The sequence below is a fragment of the Cinclus cinclus genome, chromosome Z, assembly GCF_963662255.1.
Source record: "Cinclus cinclus chromosome Z, bCinCin1.1, whole genome shotgun sequence".
Classification (NCBI taxonomy): domain Eukaryota; kingdom Metazoa; phylum Chordata; class Aves; order Passeriformes; family Cinclidae; genus Cinclus; species Cinclus cinclus.
The window spans coordinates 51,722,883-51,743,638 of record NC_085084.1 but is presented as its reverse complement, the minus strand read 5'-3'; the positions used below and the strand labels follow the sequence as shown (position 1 = coordinate 51,743,638).

The following is a 20,756-nucleotide window of genomic DNA, read 5'->3' as shown; positions in this document are numbered from 1 at the left end:
TATCGCAGGAACACCAGAGTCTTGCAGTCCAAGAACTTCTGACAAGAGATGAAAATACAGAGCTGCAAATATTCATCTTGGCCTCATCCTCCACCTACCATAGTGACCTTGATCAGAGAAGGAAAATTCCCTTTCATTTAATGTTTCTTCACTCCATCTGTCATTATAAGAGAAAAATTAAGATGAATTTATTCTGTGCTTAAGATTTTCTCTGCTGACCCCTTCACAGATGGGAGATTGGGAATTGGAGCACTTGCAGTCTTACCTGTGGGGTTGGTTTGCAGACACGAGATGTCTTCTGTTCTCATCTACTATCAAGAGAGACCAATGAAACTGTGATTTTGGCAGATGAGTTGTGCTCTAATCCCAAGCCATCCCTCGTGCAAGCCTGTAATCGCTTTGACTGCCCACCCTCCTGGTATCCAACAGAATGGCAAGAGGTAAGAATTTTTGTGTAACGTCATTTTATGACTGCTTAAAGTCCTCATTGCATGTATTTCAGCGGTCAAAGGGCTGGAGCACGTCTCCAATGAAGACAGGCTAGAGAGCTGCAGTAGGGAGGGCTCCAGGGAGACCATAGAGCAGCCTTACAGTTCATCAAGTATGCCCACAAGAAAGCTGAAGGGGGCTTTTGACAAGGGCATGTAGGGATGGGGCAAAGAGTAATGGGTTTAAACTGAAAGAAGGTAGATTTCATTTGGATATTGGGAAAAAAACTTTTAGTGTGAGGGTATGGAGGCACTGAAACAGATTGCCCACGGGAGATGTGAATACCCCATTCCTGAAAGTGTTCCAAGACAGGTTGGATGTTGCTTTGAGCAACATGGTCTAATGGAAGATGTTCCTGGCCAGTGGGGAGGCAGAGGAGGGATAGAGTAGGGTGGAACTAGAATAATTTTTAGGTTCCTTCCAGCACAAACCATGCTATGATTCTATGGTTTTGCTTCAGCCCATCAACAGGAATCATTAATCTTTCTGACAAGCCATTAAAAAACTGCAAAGTGTGCATTTTTTGCTCTGAAAAAATACATTAATGTTTCCAGAGATAAATAATGACTGTAGCTATTTCTAATGTAATAACAGCTGGCTATAAATTTCAAACTAAAATATCTGGAATATATTGGTCAGCCGCAGTAAGTGGACTTGGGTGATGTCAAAGTTTCTAGGAATACTAAACTAGAAGGATTAAGGATAAAAGAGTCCTTTAAGTATTTTGAATATCTCATATATTCTCAAGTAATAATCTGGTTTAGTACAAGAAACATTCCTCACACTTCAGATTAAGAAATGTGTGTTAAACACTTTCCTTTGGGAGACGGATGCTTTATTGCACTAATTATAAAAATTCCTGTCTACACAATGGGTCTGTACAAAGCTTTTTTTCTTTAGAAAGCACCCTGAAATGAGTTAATTTGCTGAAATCTGTGTGCAAATGACAATACTTGTGTAATTCAAAAGACTTAAAGATGTTTCTTTAAAGGGCTGTAATAATACATTTTTAGTAATACTACTGAAGGAAGAAAGGATCCTGTTGTCAAGACTAAAGGAAAAATTTGCTGTGTGGTGTATGTGTAAGCAAAACACCTGTTAGTGTTCATTTTTGATGTGTGCAAGTCTTCATTCTATCCTATGTGAAAACTGTGAGCATTTTGCATAGTGCTTGCAAGTGCCTATTCAGTGTCTCAATATAAAATCTGATCTTCACTTAACAGCCAGGAAAACATTGATGTACACACCTAATGAACTTAGTAAGTGCCATGAAGGTAATGAATCAATGGGTTTAGTCCTCTGTTTAAAACAATTCAATGGTACTTCATGCTTTAATTTGTATACTGATATTTACACAAATGTATACACTTAGTAGTACTTTTGAAAATTTCTTATCTGTATGTGTAATAAATGTTATATTTGCAAATGAAAAATAATATTCTATTAGTTCATAATATAATAACAGAAGTCAAGCATTTTGATATTAACATATGCTAGAAGAAGCACCTATGCTTGTCTAAGTCCTGTAACTGGCCACAGTCCTTTCAGGAAACAATTTTCTGTAAGTGTATGTGAACAATTAGAAGAGGTATATGTTACAGTATGTGGAAAAATTTATTTTCTGCTAACAGTGACCATCAGCTATAGGCCACACTAAATTCGTATCAATTTGTTTCTGCTAGAGCTATCTCCAAACAGATTTTTCAAGATTGTAGGATCTTCCTCAACAGTTTAAACGTGCATACTGTCACCTGTCTAATTTTTCAGCTGTTCAAGGGGTCTCAAATGCTGTCTCTTTGAAAGGTTTAGTAGATCTTAGTGAGGACGAAGCTTGATTAAGTAAAAAAGCTTTAACAAGTTAATAAGAAATTAAAATAAACTGTTGACAAGTTCACACTTGTGGTAGCTGGTATCTGGCTGAGAGAGAACCCGTGCTGTGATTCATTGCTACATTTAAACAAATGTCATATTATAGCTCTTCTGCCTTATTCCCACAGACTTTTCAGGCTGGGCACTAAATATTTCCTGTGTTTACCCTTCATCAGAGGAAAACAGCACAAAAAATGCACTTCTCTACCTACTGTCTTCTGCTTCTTGTCAGATGAGTACTGTGCCAGGAAAAAAAAAAAAACACCTCAAATCCATCAAAATCAATTTCCATTCTCTCATTTTTTAAGCATGTCTGTGTTCCTTCTTTGCAACACCATCATCTTTACAGGTATTTCCACCCTGCAGGAAAGCCAGACCGTGCAGCTCAGTCTCACACAGGTTTCCCATCTGAAAACCTGAACCATGAGGCTTGCGCAATACACTTAGGGATTATTAGACCTGTTAGTTGGCTTCTGAGATGTGGAAAGAAAGAAAAAAAACATTTGTAAAGGATGGGAGTAACTGAGACAACCTCTAGAGGTGACCTCCAGTAATGCTGTAGATCCTCCAGCAGAAGAAAACCTGAAGAAGGATTTCTTTCCTTGCATTAAGGCATTAAGGGACCAACACCATCTTCCCTTTCCCCAGGCTCCTGAGAGGATTCCTCCCATACTGGGAGATGAAGGGCCCTTCAGGCAGGTTCCTTTCTCGCCCTAGGGAAGGTCCTTTAAAACTTCACCAAGGTGAAAGTACAAAATCTGTTCTCCACACGGCCTGATTTTAATGCAAACACACACCAAAAAAAATTTTTTAAAAATAATTAAATAAAAACCAACCAAACAAACAAACAAAAAAAATAAAAAAAAACCACCAGAAGATTTAAACTGTATTTACCAGTGGTTTCTTTTCTAAGCCTTTTATGTTGTAAGGAAGGATTGTCTGAATTAAATACCATTTGAAGCCCCAGAGTTCCTGGCGGATAAACACACAATAATTATCAGTGTTTTAACATTGTAAACAATTTTTAAAACATCTCCTTACATATTCCAGACTATTTATTTTTAAATATTTCTATGTCTTAATTAAATACATTAGGATCTTCATAATTTTCAGTGGTGCTCTTCTGGAGCAAAGTTTAAGCTTTCATTTTACAAGGCCCTATATATATCTATTCTGCATACCTGAAATGGGAGACATCTATTAGTAAATCTTCATCCATCTTTGTTTTATTATTGAATAAGTGCTATAGTCTCACTTTTTTGTGTCCATTTCTCTTGAATAATTGCCATGTCACAAGCTATAAGCAGCTTCTGGTCATATCAGTGTAATGCAAGCTTCCCATTTCCTTTGCTAGAAGAAAGGAGAAAAGGAGTTGTGCTGGCTGAACTGGGGAGAACTGGGAGCCTGTTACCAGCCTCAGGAAAGGGACCCTCAGGAAAAAGAGCTGAGAAACTAAATTTACAAAAAATATTCAGTAAAGCCACTAAATTTGGTTTTTCAAAATTTCCTGCCCTGCTTGACTAGAAAAATTTATACAGAGTGGGGTATTTACATTAAAGACAGAAGGGAGGTTTGTTCTCTGGATATTAATCATCTCAATTTACTTCTCTACTGCTGGACAAGACTCTTCCACTCTTTCTAACATGTTAGTGTCAGACCTCAGACAGAGGTATTAGTATTTAGATTCTCCATATCATATGCAAGTGTCTCATTTTCCAGGTGGGGAGGACAAATTTCCTGCCTCCATACTGCAATGCTGACTCACTGTTTCCATGTCTTTTGAACCAATACCTTAAAACAGAACATTTCAGAAATACTGAGACAGATTTTGCAATTAGCAAACTAATATTTAAAAAGGGAAGCAAGCTGCTTCCCTTTTCCAAAATATTTTTGACATTTTTAAAAGCAGTCTACTTAGAGGTCTCTGAAATTTTTGGTTTTTATTTTCTATTTGTCCAAGACAAGTGTTGATTTCTACCCTAATTCACAAGTAATTTTTGCAGCAAGTGGGATAGTGAAGGTGTGACAAAAGATGGCTGTCTCTCTTTTCTCACAGTGTTCACAGACCTGTGGTGGTGGTGTACAGAAGCGAGATACACTTTGTAAGCAGCGTTTGGCAGATGGAAGCTTGTTAGACCTGCCAGAAACCTTCTGCTCCATGCCAAGGACTGTTACACAACAAGCCTGCAAAAATGAGGATTGTCCCAATGAGTGGCTTCTCTCTGACTGGACACAGGTATGCTATTTGTATGCATGAGTATTGTACATGAGATGAAGTTCCTAAGCCAGTTGGAATAGAGGAGCCAAATAAGGTCAGACTCCACAAAGCATGTTATGCCCAGTTTTGTCCTGTAATCTGTCCTTATCATCCTGGTTGTGGATGATATCACTAGCTCCATGTTCCTCTTTGATGTCCACCTCCACAGATTTGCTTTAGCTGTCTGGCCAAACCATTAAGACCCTTCTGGTGCAAACACAAATCATGCTCAAAGTAATAAATCCCTGCATCTGTCCATGCATATGCTTATTATTTCATCTAAGGCATCGATGAAGAGTAATCTTTAATACCTCAGCCTACATGCTCTTTGTTGCCAAAGACCTAGCCATTCTGATGTCAACAGTCTTTTTCTCTTGGGGCCACTCCAGCCCTTTACTATGATAAAGAGAATAGAAAAGAAGAGGAAGGGAGGGAACAGGAGAAGAGGGGAATGGAAAGGGGAAGGGAGGAGAGATATTATAAAAATATATTTTTACTTTATAAGGTCAAGCAAAGGCAAATACTCATGCCAATAAGCGTGAAAATCATTCCACATCTTGGAGTCTCTGCCACCAATCTTCCAGTCCTCTTTCATGGAAGGTAGTGGAAATGTCTCTTGGAAATTATAAAAGAAATTACAATCACTCTACAGAGCTGTCCCATCCGCACCCTTCTGTCTGGGGATCTGTCTGGGCATTTTACTCAAATTAGTGGATGTTTTCATAAAGTCTTCTGTCAGAAGACATGTAGATATTCTGGCAGTGAAGATGGTAATTACAGTGCTCTATACATTTTCTAGCTCTTCTTACAAACTGCTACTTGGATTCCAGTGCAGAGGCACTGCCTGTATTTCATTTTCCACAATGCTATATACATATGAAATTAAATAGTCATGATGAAGTCCATCAAACAATGTCCACCTCTGCAACAAGCATTGCAGTCTGGTATTAGAGGGTTTATACTATTCTGTGTAGTAACTGCAAGGCTGAGGTAATTAATTGGTGACTAAAATATTCATCCCTTTATAATTCCTAAATAGATTTGCAGATTTAAGATTCCTTAAAGATTAAGCTTAGGCCAGATTTTATCACACCGGAATGCAACTGTGATCTGCAACTTCTTGAGGTCTGCTCTTGGACCTGAGCTGGAGTTTTTCCAGCCAGCAGACACAGGCACGTAGAAACTAAGTTCAAACACTGGCTTTGAATTGTAGCACAGTGTCATTAAAACAAGGGACACGGACAGAAAAAAAAAGTGATAATGGGAGCATGGAAAGGATCTAAGCCTTACAGGACAGAAAATAACAAGTATTTTATCTCCTTACTGTGCCTACACTGTTTGTAGCTGCATGGTCAGATGCTGCTCTGCTTTACTCTACTGTAGCATTTTGAAAATTGTTCAGTGGTGTGTGCATGCAATGTGGATATGGGAGGTGAGAAGGGAGAGTGTGACAAGGAGCAGCTTTTTTGTTCCTCCTAATGTTTCTTTTCCTGTTCCTAGTGTTCAGTGAGCTGTGGACAAGGCACACAAAGCCGGTATGCTATTTGCAGAAAGATGCTGAAAACTGGGGGCTTTGTTATCATCAATTCCTCACTCTGCCTCCCTTTGCCATTCCCATCCTTGGTGAGGCCCTGTTCACTAGGCCCCTGTGCAAGTAAGTGGAAAAGGTGTTTAGCAGTGTCTGGGGAAAAGGGATTGGAAGTCCTTCACTAAAAACCCATGCTATTTCCTGCTCCACAGCCTTCTTTCTCACTAGTATTACTCAGTCTTGTGGAGTAGGTTTTTCTGTCTGTGACCAAGTCAAGCCAGTGGAGGAGCATTACGGATTTCACTAATAGAGCTGGATGTGAGCCAGTGTGCTGGAAGGGAACTACCAGCTTCTGGAAGAACTGGCTCAAAATTCTGACCAAAATCTAGATCTGAATTTCACAGCCAGAATGTAGAGGCTCAGAGATACAACACAGCAGCCTGAGGGCTGGAGCAAATCAGCTGTCAGCTAGAGCAGCTACAAGGAAAATGGTTGGTAAGGGATTTTGCTGAAGATCATTTAGGAACTAATTATTGCATTATGTCACTCCAAATCCTCTGTGACCTGAGATTTCTAATGAAACATGGAACACAAGTTAGATGCATTTTATGTTGGTAGTTCATGCATCACAAGCCCCACTCTGTACTCTTCCCTAGTTTGAAGTAAACCAGCTGGAGTTGTGAAAGTCAGCCTAGCTTCAGCTTGACTCTGAAACTGCTGAATGCTTGGTATGTAGGGAAAAAAAGATCTGATGTTTAGAACTAAAGCTTGGCCCAAATGTTGCATGGTATTTACTAGTAATATGCCTGAGCTTAATTTAGTGCTTCATAATAAAGATCTCTGACACAGAGATCATGAAACCAGGACACACTGAACTAGTGCACTTAAATACTATTTACCATGTTTTTAAGCCTAGTCCAGAGAGTCTTTTCCTGTTCAACATTACTCCTTGAGGTGGCAAGACTTTCATTCTTCCTTACTGTTGTGAGCTGCAAGACCATGTTGTCTTTGAAGGTTTGGATGGTAAACTTGTCTATTCAGTGCATTTCTTAAATAGCAGTCTTTGTTTAAATACTTTAACAGCAAGAACTATGTTTATACTCAACTTTTCTCTCTCTTGTAAAACTTTTATCCCTGGCTATTTACTTTTTGCATATACTCTAGGCTACTTTTGCATTCCTGAAGTGTGTCTTGTTATTCCTCTTATTTTTATTGTTCTAGTTTAATGTCCTGCAACTGGTGGCCAGTTTCTCCCATTACTGTCTAATGGGTCGAATGCTGCCCACAACAACGTAAACTACTTGTTTTGTTTAATAGTATTAAATACTAATTATGTAATGATATATTTCAGGGCAGAACAGACCAGCTCATAAGCAAAGCCCCCATATTGTGGCTGTAAAGCAAGTTTACATCCAGACAAGGAAACAGAAGAAACTTCACTTCATTGTGGGTGGTTATGCCTACCTACTGCCCAAAACTTCTGTTATCCTCCGATGCCCTACCAGGAGGTTCCGGAAATCAATGATCACTTGGGAGAAGGATGACAAGAGGCTTGTCAGTTCAGCTCACATCACCATTGCACCCTATGGATACATGAAAATCCATCATCTGAAGCCTTCAGACACTGGAACATACACCTGCACAGCAGGGCCAGCCCGGGAGCATTTCATAATTAAACTGATTGGAAGCAACAAGAAGATCATTTCTGGACAGCCAGCTGGTATTAGGGAGGAAGAAGTCATGAAAAAATCTGGCTTAAATGATGCCTTGCGAGCAGAGGATAAACATCTCAATGGGATTTTCTTCAATGGTAGCAAGGCTGAGAACCGAGGGCACCTTGCTAACCCCAGCAGATGGTATGACACTATCATCTCAAGGCTGCTACAGCTCAGGGGCTGGCCAGGGGAAAATTTGGAGTCCTGGGAAGCCCAGGAGTCTATGGAGAGAAACACATCCTCAGAAGAGGACCAGAGCCGGGAGTATAGCTTGCCATTTACTATGGTCACAGAACAGAAACACTTGGATGATATCATAAGGAATTTATCTCAACAGCCTGAGGAGCTTAAAGATACCTACACTGAGCATCTTGTTGTGCAGCTGGCTCATGAGGTTTTCAAGAGCTCCTTGGAGCACCAGGAATTTGTCCTCAAAGCATCAAGGCAGAAAGTTGATTCAGCCTCAGTGGAGTACCCTTTCCACAGACATGTTTCTGGATTTACCAGCTCTCTAAGGACATCATCTGCGGAAACATTCATTCCCACCTCTGTAGATCTGGCAAATGGCTTGCACAGGCCTCATCAAAAGCCTGCCATCCTCCGAAAGATTTCAGCAGCACAACAACTTTCTGCTTCAGAGGTTGTCACCCACCTGGGACAGACAGTGGTCCTAGCAAGCGGCACGCTGAGTGTGCTGCTTCACTGTGAAGCAGTGGGAAACCCAAAGCCCACCATCAGCTGGGCTAAGAATGGAGAGGAAGTGAAATACAATGATAGGTAAAACATGTTATTTTACTTTTAAGAAAACAATTTATATTTTGACTCATCATTTTCCGTGTTTTAATGCCTGTCAGTCCCATGGAAAAAAACATATTTTGCTGTAGTCTGATTTCATAGTAGAAAGAAGGGCAAGTGCATATGAAGTGGTATATGGGGTAAAAAGGGCACTGTAACTCTTCAGAAAGGTCTGGATGGTGGGTCAGACTGGTGTGGCAGACAGGAACCTTACTTCTGTTTGAGTGAGTGAAAGAAACAGGATTGTAAAGTAGTAAAGGACATAAGTGGCTAATACAGTCAACAGAGCACTCCACATCCCGAGAATGGGAGCCTTAGTTTATTTTCCCATCTGAAGGCGGAGATTTTTGCTATGAAGATTGATATTGAGATATGAAAACTGGTCATTGGTTATTACTATTATCCTCTGCTGGAGCTGAAATTGCATTTCTCCTAACACTCCAGGAGGGCCTGAAAGACATGGCTGTGGTAAGAGAAGATGGAGGAGATGAGGCTTCGGCATTCCACATATGTATCCATGCATTAAGGTGCACTAGGATAAACCTCAAAGGGCATTACAATCACCATTTACTGCCTATGTTCTGATGAAGGCTGTAAAACCACAGCCTTCATCCACACTGGATGGAGGAACCACACTTCATGGTTGTTTGCAGCTTTGCTGTCATCTCAACAGATTGATCATTTAACCTTTGTCTTCTCATGTGATTTGGTGAATCCTCATCTGTTTAAATTCTGGAATGCTGGTCCCAGGTGTAACGTGATGAGTTGACATAACAAAATACTTTTATCAGTATGCCACAAAAATTACGCTGCTTTTCCTTCAGGTAGCCTTTACTTTCTGGTCACTCCACATTACTAATTTGTGTGGAAGAGCACACAGAAAGAGGTTGTTTTCAGTACAAGTGACATGCTTAACTGTGTTGATAACATACATTCTTCTCATGTGTATGCTTGGGATTTTATAGTTTGGTTCTGTTCTGTGAGAAATCAGTATATAAGAACAGCAAAAGGCTGCAGTGGACAGTAATAATGAGCAACATAGTGCAAAAATTGTCCAGGGATCTGGTAGCAACTCATTCTGCACTGCCAGAAACTCATTCTGCATAATATGCTGACCTCAGCTAAGACATATACATTGAGTCGTAAGGTCATAAGAAAAGGTGGAGTCGAGACAAAAATTAATTTCCAGTGCAGTGCCCTTGCATCATCCAGTAAACTCTTGATTTAGGTAAAGCTGCCCCTTCTATTTAGCTATGAAATTTGTTTGTTAACTCCTTCTTTATTATGACTATTGGATCAATGAAAAAATAATTGCTTTCTATAATGATCTGAGCTTCCTGGTTCTTGCCTCCATGTCTGAGGGCTAATAAGTATATTAAATTTAACATAAAAAATAAAAAGGTAAGTTTTGAAGGGGTAGAGAGGACTGAGAACAAGAATGTACCTCTGGTGATAATCACATGCAGTCATCATCACGACTTGGACATACAGAATCCTTTCATTTGGACATATTCTTGTGAAAATATCTGTAGGCTACCCCCAAAACAAGTTTAATATATAAATTTTCATCTAGTGGTTATTTCCCATTAGAATTGGGCCATCAAGTTGGGGTTTTTCCTCTGCTTGAAATGACTGTAACTTCTGTGATATCCATGAAAGGAAAGGGACATTACATAAAGTTCATATATAAGGAATGCTAGACACTATAGTAATGAGAAACTGGAAAGTTCATTTCATACCCTATAAGCTGTCATGTTATCACAACAAGTAGATTAATTTAGCTGAGATAAAAGACACATGATTCCTGAAATTTTAGTTCAGATTTTTTAATAAATAATTTCACAACTCCTTTTCTGTATTTTTTCCCTATTCAGTTTGGCTGAAATAGCCTTAAATGTTGTGGGTTTTTATTGTGGTTTTTTTTTTTTTCAGTCAGTTGTGTGTGTGCTCAAAATTTCTATCAGAAAGCCTCAGGAAAGTATCATTTCTTTTCCAGTTAGTGGCATAAGTAATTGACAACACTTCATTAAATGTTGAGGCAGTTTCCACTTCATGAACTTCCTTCTGTATACATCATTTGTAGTTCCCTCAGGCTGGTGTGTGGGGAAGAAATGACCATGCTCTGAGCTTCAGATGTAACTCAACACCTACATCTTTGTAGTTAATGGAAGTTTAGAAATCGTGGTCTGTGAAAAAAATGTTATGTGGATTTTTTTTTGCTGGGCTCTTTAAGAGCAGTATTCTGGTTTTGGCTCAGAATGCTCTTGCTGCCTGTCAGTCAGCTGTGCCAATGGAACCTGCAGTTTAAGAGTCTTACAATGTAATGATGTAAACTGTAAGGCCAGAGATGTAAACATTTGGTGGTGTCTGGTATGCTTGAACTGTACATCAGCTCTGCAGGTTTTTTTCTTTGTACTTTGCCAGCCATTGAATGGAGAAGACGATTTTTCAGCCCACCTCTGTCTTAAGGGAATAATAAATAGAGGTGAGCTTTCCTGTACCAGTATGAAAGAGAGACACTTCAGCTGAGAATGGCCAGAGAGTAGCACTGAAGTTCCTCAGGTCACATCCTACTGAATATATTGAGATTTCAGAAGCACTTGGTTGGTATTGCAATTCTTAGAGAATAGGCTGCTGGTTTTAGGTAGTGTGACAGCCACCTGTTTTGTGTGTACAAGCCACTAAGATAAAGGTATTCATTTTCACGTGTTGTGGCCATGAATTTTGTCTGAGCCAGTGATGTCCAGTAATGATGGTTGATGTATGGCTTTTTTCTCATTGCCCCAATCTATGAGTTGTTCCATCCACCTAGAAGTATGACTCCTACCGCACAACTATCCTTGCAAAAATTGTCTTGTGGTTTAGTCTAGGTGCAGTCACAAAAAGATATGGCATAGGCCCCCAAAAGGTGCTGATTTTCAGTTACTCAATAGAATGAAATCATACAACACAAATAGCTGCAACACTTGAAATATCTGTGGTTCCTATAAAAGTTCCCCAACTTGTGCCTGCATAATCAGCCTGAGTGCATATTTAACAGAAGAGTCCATTCTCTCTCTTAAGTTTAAAGTGTCAAGCTAACACCAGCGTGGATTCTGAATGCCACTCAGAGCCTACTAGTATGGCTCTGAACTAGTGTACCTAAGTTTTTAGACTGCTGTATATGTTGGAAAACGTTTTATTTTAGAGAAAATTCAGATTAAGTTCCTTACCAAACAGTTCTGGAAGTGAAAAATCTTTAACAAATTTATGCATTGTTTAGTAAGCCTTGCAAGTCTGGTGCAATTTCTGTCACTGGGGATCCACTGGTACTTGATACTTCAACTTCTCTAAAACAGATATAAATTTTGTGAAAAGACATGAAGCAGCATATGAACAGTAAGTGGTATGTAATTAGGTGTTTGAGGTGCTGTCTGATTTAGTCATTGATCTGTGTCCTGCAAAATACATTTCTGTCTTAAAGGCAATGCAGTGTGGAGCAACTGAGATGAGACTGATTAAATATAAGCATATTATTTTCAGTCCATAAATGAGATTCTGAAGACATGCTGGTGATATAAAGAATTGCTACAGATGTTTTGTTCATTTTTTTTCCACCCTGACAAGCAACTCAGTATCTAACAAAAATAGCAATCTATGAGCAAGTAGGGAATTCAGCCAAAATAATTATATACAAAGAGGAATAATAAAGGATCTGCTTTCAAGAAAAGCAGCTATGCCAAAGTTTGATGCACAAATAAAAGAATTATTGAAAAGAAGAGGACATTATGTTTGTTTCTGGAGAGAGACATTAAAACTTGAGTTGAGAGGATAGGAGGATGGAGCTGTGTTGGAGTTTATTTCTTAAAAGGCAAGTATCTACCTGGACTGCTTCTATTTCTAAATGTATTTGTGCTGGATGTTGAGGTGACTTAAGCTATCAGAGAGAGATTTATGTCAGGAGAGGTGATTAACAACAAATAAATTATGCATCCTTGAGTTTTATAAGGTGTAATATTAGGCAAGATCTTTTGTCAGCCTGAAGATGTCAGAAAGACTAGTTAAAATTATTTTTAGGGGTCTTGTAAGCATTAGTGTGGTGTAGACTGGAAGATCTGCCTACATACTATATTTGCAGACATCCAGACAGAACACACAGAATTTTTAAATGTTACAGGCTTTTGTAATGTGGGACAACTTCTGAAGATTTAATGAATTCCATGTAATGATTGAAGCAGTCACTGTTAAACTAAAAATTTATGTGTGAGATACTGAGGCATGCTAACTTTAGTTCTGCAAGTAAAAAAAGCCTGTTAGTTACTGTCACTATTAACAGTGGCTATCTAGTCAGCCCTGCTTATGGCTAAGAGGTAAGAAAAACATCCTTGACAGCAAAACTGAGAAGGGAATTATTTTAGCCATTAGTGACATTTTTTGCTCTGCAAGCACATATGAAATTTTAAAAGTATTATTGTTTGATTTGCAAATTTGCATTTTTCTAAGCATTTTAAAAACTTGTTTAACAACAGTCAGCTCTTTTATTAATAATGACTATTTTTATTATTACTCACAAAACGGTAAAAAATAATGTTAACTCTGGAGTTTTTTGCTCTAACAGATTTTGCTGGGTGGCCCTAATCTGGTTTGTTTTAGAGATCTACCACCCACAATGTTGTACAAAATCGAGTATCTGTGGCTTTTTGGTCCATGAGACAACAGTTTTTATTGAGGGGATGGGAGCATAAAGAAACTCATCAATTCCAGGGTCTGTGAGCAGGCTTTAATTGCATGTGTTTTACAAGCATATCCCTCCCCCAGTTTCACCCTTTCCACTGTCAATCACAGCCTCAACTAAGAGTTTACAAGCAACAGCTGCTGAAAGTTGCTGATGAGAACAGTATGATTAGATTTTATCAGGAGTTTCAGCTAAAAACTCAGAGAAAGTAGCAGTAATCATGAAACACAGTGTTATGAAAATAAGGGTACATAAGCATTGACACAAATCTGTGGACTGAATTCCTGCTGAAATAGGCATATCTCAGGACCTTATGAGTTGTACCACTGCAAAACCAGACAGTGAAAAGAAGCAGTTAATAAAAGCACTAAGACCATATTAATTCAATTTAACCATAGGTGGTGTACTGGGCTCATGGTAGGCTCCTCTTACTGGCAGAGGAAAGAAACTGTGTGTTCAGGCCAGGGAAGAGTTGAGAACTCCTCTCTGTCTTCACTGACAAGTAGGGAAGAATCAAGATTGTTGGGTTTGTACTAGCTGTCCGTCATAAAAGAATCTGAACCTATTTCAGGCTTTAACACTGACCCTGTGGTTCTTTCTTTCACTTCTTTCTGCATAGCTTCAGCATGTTTCATGATTTTTCCCTTGAAATAGTTTGGCTTTTTCTTATTATTGCCATTCCTATGTTGCAGAACTGGAAGACAGCAATACTAGGGAACTCACTCAGCATTATGCAGAAGTGGTACAGCAGAGGAGGAGGTTTCACTGGGCAGATTAATTACTCGGGAATCTCTCTTTAATACACATACCAGCAGTAGAGGAACTGGGAATGAGACTAAAATTTAATTTAAGTAATCACAACCTACAGTCTCAATGTAAGAATTTAAGTTTCTTCATTGATTTTTAAATATGGCCTAAAGGCCTGATCTATAAAAAATATTACTTAAGCCTGAAAATTGCCAGTAAATATGTTCATGTTCACATGGACTAATAGACTATTATGTCTTTCTTTCTGCTTTATGCCAGGTTGCTCCTTCAGCCTGATGACTCCTTGCAGATTCTAGCACCCGTGGAAGCTGATGTGGGTTTCTATGCTTGCAATGCATCCAATGCCCTGGGATCTGACTCTGTGTCCATTGCTGTCACCCTAGCAGGTAATAGCTTCACCTCTGTGAATGCAGGATGGCCCGTGTTACTTTTTTTTTTCTGTCTGTACCTGGACAGAAGTTGTTTGTGGGGAAACAAGTGGCTACTAAAGCTGTGTAACATATGTCAACAGAAGTATGCTGGTGCGAGCACAGGGTGTGAGGTCTGCAAAAACCTGAGGCATAGTCCAGCTTTCATAGATAGCATGTGAAGTTTATGTGTCTCTGGAAGACATCAATGCTTTTTCTCACTTGCATCTGACATGCTCTTAAAACAGTGGTTATTTGTAGCCAATAGAGGCAATGCGGTCCAAGCCTCCCAACTTCTGTGCTTCATTTTAAACCTAACACTGACCTCTTCAAATGTAACAGATGGATTGCAGGACTTATTCAGGTAAGCCCGAAAACTTTCGAATTGAATAGCTGTCTTCTACAAGATCAAACACTGTGTTAATCACAAGCGTGGCTGACACTGTTTCAGTTGTAGCAAATAGAGGTTCTCAAAAAATTAGATTTTGTCTTTCTATTCCTCTACTAAAGGTCCTAAAGCAGACTAAATATCCTGTTCCAATTCTAAAGAAAACTCATCCAGATAAAAAACAATGACAAAGGAAATTAAAAGTGTGAATCCAGCTTCTTCCAGTTTCTCTAGCAGACATGGCCAGCAGGCTCACAACCACATCAGGACAAGCAGAAGGGCGGAGCAGCAAACGTGAATGAAGAGCTGTTGAGAAAGACATACGAACAACAATGACAGCTAATGACTGTGATAGGGCGGAGAGGTGTTACAGAAGGAGGATCCCATTTATCACCAAGGCAAAAGTAAACTCGCTGGAAATGCTGGAAAACTTACTGATTTTGCAGACTTACTGATTTCACTGCTTTAGCACGTGGAAATGCTTGAGGGCTTCCAATACATAGGCAATAAGCAGCAGCTGCCATTGTATCCATGTATGACTAGAGGAAGGAATAGCTGTTTATAAGCTTCAATTTTTGAAAATATTTTTTACACCAAGCACAGAGAAAATTTCAGTTAAGAGAGGCATGAAGAATATGTAAGAAGGCAACTGTGGATAACAATGAAGCTTAGACCAGTAAATCAACTAGAAAGAGACTTTGTCTTATCATTTAGCAGAACAGGTGAATCTTCCAGAGCAAAAAATAAAAATCTGCATCAGAGCTACAAATTCCATAGGCAAAACTGAAGAGACTGATCCTTTTTATGCTGCTGCTATCAGAAATGCCTTTGCTAGTCTCCAGGCAGCAGGGTAGCAGTGCTGCTGTTAGAGTAGTGTCATATTTTAGAAAAAGCAACTCCACATTAAACCTCTTATGTTCCACCAGCATGAAGCTGAACATCAGATTAAAAAATCATCAGTCAAAACTGCTATTCTGTCCACATTGTTCAGTGGGTGCAAAAGCCATAGTTTGTGTACAACATGTTGTGGAAGCAATTTTGCATGACTATAAAAAATAAAGCGTTAGGTATACATGTGGCACAAGAAGACTTTTAGCTTTTTGATTATAATTAATTATCAAAGCTATAATTTAAACCATTAGGTGGATTAACATTCATGCTTCCCAGACTCAAGCAGAACTCCTCTTAGGAACTGGTATACTTTTTCATCTCACATCCAAAGCAAAGAGCTGAACAGCCTATAAAATGAGACCATAAATATCAAAGTGAAATACTGAGCAGTTTTTTGGAACAAAGTAACAGTCATTTTGGCATAATGGAATTATTTTCCCCAAAAAGCCTGGAAAGCTGAGATCACCTTTAAAAGAATCAGCAGTGGGGATGAAAGCTTATTTCACTGAAGAATTTTCTGATTCATTTAATACATTCATGGAAAAAAAAAAAGAGTAATATGCTTCTTTTTGTTTTCTCAATGGTTTCCAACTCATTTATGGTGTGAAGAGCCAGAAGATTTTTAATCTTGTGGTGGGGTTATGGAAACCAATCAGGAAAATAAAAGGCTGATGGATAGCTGAAGAATTTTTCTTTTCTTTATACTTTGCCAAAAAGTATCAAAACTTTTGGAGGTATTTCAACAATAAAATGTAGTATTTTACTTAGTTGTTCTTGGGCATTAAAATCACCAAAATAAAAAAAAAAAATTACAGTGCAAACAAAACAGAAAAAAATCTAATATTACAGGAGTTTCAGATGAATAGTATCCTTTAAAAGCCCTGAAAATACAGTTATATTAAGGGATTTATATTTAAGACTGAATTAAATTTTCAGAACTCTCCATGAGCTCAGTGAAATAAAATTCTTTTTCTCACATCCATCTTTTCTTCAGTGCCAAGGTTATATACAAATAAAGTTAGTGATAAACATTAGCCTAAAACTGTGGCTTTTGGAGGTAAATCATGATATCTGGTTTTGTACCTGACCATTTATTTAAAATGCGGGGGAAAAAAGGTGTTTCTAGACTTTTGGAAAATTAGGTGTTTGAAAATGCAACACTAAGTCAAAACCACCTATTTAAATCATGCCATTTAAAGCAATTGTGTTATGTTCTGCTAGTCATGCAACATCCTGACTGCAGAGCATTTTCTCTGAGACAGAGGAGCACTTTAATTCAGCTCTTGTCAGTTCTGCATTAGTCCTCTCTCTCAAAGTTAAGCTTGGGTGCTTCTGCCTGTTTTGTAGGCATCTCTTCACAGTAGCCCTACAAAAGGATTTGCAGAAGGCTTCTTGAGTTATTGGATAACTTTGGTGGATAACTTTGTCAGTAATCTCACAAAGACACAGCAACAGCAAAACACCTTGACATGCTGTCACCAATGTTGAAAACACACTTTATTGTGGGCAAAGCAGTAGATCTATTAGAGATAAACCCCTTCCCATCAGATAACCTGTTATGTTTTATCTAAAATATGTAGTAACAATGAATTGCATTAATACAGTTTATATCCCTCAACTTGTGCTGGCCATTATGAGAAAACTTTCTGGTTATGATCTGTTCTTCCCCACCCTAGTGTTTCCCCTGTAGGTTAAGGAAACCATGATCAATGTGTTGAAACAGCTTGCATGCTGCTCTAAACTTTCTCCGCTGTGCCTGTAGCCATCACTCATGCTCCTGTGTCTGGTCTTGACCAAAGAGTGGTAGTGCAGTTGCTGTGCCCGTCAAACATCTTGCTGCAGCTGCAGTTGTGCTAGTGTTTATTGACTCAGCTGGTTCTCCTGTATATCCATAAGGCTTTAATTCTATTCTTCCTCTGCTTCAAGTGTGCGTTTTCTTTTTTCAAGGCAGCTTTACCCATGGAATTTGGTGACACTAAAATACTATAAAGAGCGGGTGGCCTCACACTTAATTTTCCCTTTTCCGCCTCTCTGTTTTGTGTACTTTCACAAAGAGTGTTCCAGCCCATCTATCCCCATTGTGAGTCTAATGAGCTTGGTATGATAAAATGTGGTGCTTCTTTTATACAGGAAAGCCACTGATAAAGGCATCAAGAACTACTGTGATCAACACTGAGTCACCTGCTGTCACTGTTGATATTGGAAGCATGCTGAAAACAATCCAGAAAGCAAATGTTAGCATTAACTGCCAGGTAGCAGGTAAAAAATTATTCTCTCCTGTGTGGGTGCTTTTGGCTACAAATTTCTGTGGGATTCTTTCCTAAATTGGTATCTCCAGCTGCAGCTGAGTGAAATTGCAAGGTTTTCCAAGGTCTCTGGCAAACTTCATTGCTTCATTTAATTCTTATCATAGAATTTTTCCTCCTTTTATCCATATCAAACAAGGCAAGTGTAGTGGCTTAAGAAAACTGGGCTAAAAAGAAAAAAAGTAAACGCAACAGGAGGCCTCATCATAAGACATACACTGTATGGAGTGGATGTAACAAAACTGATACAAGTGGCTACCTGTTGGGGAAGTTTGGTAACATTATACAAGTATGGACTGACTAATTTCATTAGTGGTGGGTTTTTTAAAAATCAATCTAGCTAGTTTCGTCTTTTCCTGCCTAACTTATTTTACATTAAAGGCATGTTAGCACACTTTTTTCTGTTTTTTCCTTCTTTTTTTTTTTTCATCTTGGAAGTGCAGGAGTTTAAAGGAATTCTACTGAAACAGGATTTTCCCTAAAACTTGTCCAGTTGGAGACTGAATATCCCTCACTCTTAGAGTGACAGTTAGCCTTTTCTGAATGGTAACCAAAATAGGCTGACCTCGTCTGTTTGTGGCAGTCCTATGGCTGTTGATGGGAATGATGTTGGTATCAGGAGGAGGAGGTGGGAAATCTCTGAAGACCTGGGCCATACCATGGAATCATTACACTTTTATGCTTAGTATGACACTCTCTTGTAACCAGACTGATGTCCAGTGGTTATCAAGGAAGAAGATGAAAGTGATATTTTTTTTCCTCAGGCCTCACCGTGCTCACCTGCATGGACACTGTGTGAAAGAGACTAAATATTACATTAACACAAATTATTTTGGGTTTCTCTCTCTGGGTTCTCTCAGCTGCCCAAGCAAATAACCCACAGATTCAGACAGTTATTGCTGATTTAAGAAGTGTAGCCATTTCTCTTTAGTATAAAAGCACCATGTAAACAATAGGATGTGACAAAACAAAGTTGCCACAGTACTTATAATATCAGAAAACTACAGGAAGGAAGCCTGAAGTGATCAGAGGCACAGATTCAAAGTCTTTTCTGAGAGGAAGATAATCTAGCAATTATGTGAAACTTACCCACTATTACAACATCGAAAATCAAAAATTTTAGCAGTGTCTTCTCATCTAGAACAAGGTTTTTTGCTATCTAGTATCTGTATATTGGAATCTTCTGTGACACGGAATAAATTTTCTTAAATCCTAACTTTTTCCATGGGTGAAAAAAAAAATCTTCTGCTACTGCCTCCAGAGAAAATGTTAACTATGTTGACGCCAGAGAATAATGCTCTTGAAATTACCATGAAATCATAAACCACGAGCTGGCATGTTACAAATGGAATAAGAGAGTGAGTATGTATGAGGGCAGATATGTTTTATGGGCACAAGAATCCTAATTTCATAAAAATAGTGCTAATAATTCAACAGAAATTACAAAAAAAGCTACCTTGAGAAATGATCCAAGAACAGCAATTTCTGACACCTGTCCTACCTACACCTGAAAAATGAGCCATCTCATAAAACCTGTAACATAGTACGAGAATAAATGCAACTTTCCTCCTAACGTAAGCATAACCTTTTTGTTTTAGCATCAACTTCATGATCATTCAGCCTTCTACATATTTTTGATCATCCTTAGAACAATCAATTCTAAGGATAAGAGTAACATGCACTATTTCTGCAGTCAGAAAATGTGTTGTATCCTAGTGATTTCTTCAGAGTAGATGAACTTTATGTCTGTACAGTTTGCAAAAGCTCCCCAGAAAACATTAATAATGAAATGGCTACTAAATCATAGCAAATCAGCATGCAAAAGTTAATTCAATAACATCTGCCAATAAAAAATAGATTAGAATGTGAGAACAAAGTTAACACAGTTAGCAAGCAAACTAGCATATCCAGAAATTATGTGGAGACTTGCCTGGATGAAAACAGTTTTTCACACAGTCTTGTAAAGCTATAGTTTTGTCTTCTAGTACTTTTTCTCTAATCATGTCAGGATGTCCTGAACCAGCACAACTAAGAAGAGTTGTTCTAGGTCAGAGTTCAGTGACAGTTAATCCCATTAATATAAGCTGTGTTTCTATCACTGTAGTCATGCATGTATTGGATCTGGATATCTCAGCTCATGTAAGGACACATCTTTACTTAGAGTCAGCAAGACAGCAGAAGAGATACTTACAAGAGAAATATTAAAGATCAGTTATGATATTTTCCAGAGCTGCATTTTCTGTCAAGGGGCCAGAAATATATACTTGCTGCTGACAGATGTTGATAAACCTGGAGAAGGTTTCTTAAAAATAAGAGATAAATGGAAGAGTATGCAACCAAAGCCAAGGGAGTAATTTTATATTGCTTTTTAACTTCTTAAGACAGGCATAAGCACTGTCAAAGTATGTCTTCTGAGTTGAGATATTAACTAAAATACAAGGGAAAATAGAATAATTCTGGATGCATTGGAGTTTAATTGGCACCTGATGTGATTTATGTCAAGATGAAACTCTATTTCAGTTTTACCTTGAAGACAGTGTTGTGGTTTTGATCAAGATTGAAATCCAACATTATTTCTCTTGACATAACTTCACTGCTTTGTCTATAGAGGTGAAGGAATATATTTTTT

At 38.5% G+C, this 20,756-nt stretch overlaps 1 protein-coding gene across 1 annotated transcript in view; it reads left to right on the top strand.

The window, feature by feature from the left end:
- ADAMTSL1 (ADAMTS like 1) overlaps nt 1-20,756 on the top strand; it is a 385,383-nt gene that overhangs the window by 338,348 nt on the left and 26,279 nt on the right. Inside the window, exons 17-22 of the mRNA XM_062513020.1 lie at nt 230-440; nt 4,415-4,594; nt 6,116-6,269; nt 7,495-8,635; nt 14,394-14,521; nt 17,952-18,080. Of these exons, the coding sequence (XP_062369004.1) occupies nt 230-440; nt 4,415-4,594; nt 6,116-6,269; nt 7,495-8,635; nt 14,394-14,521; nt 17,952-18,080 (1,943 nt within the window). The remainder of the gene's footprint in view (nt 1-229; nt 441-4,414; nt 4,595-6,115; nt 6,270-7,494; nt 8,636-14,393; nt 14,522-17,951; nt 18,081-20,756) is intronic.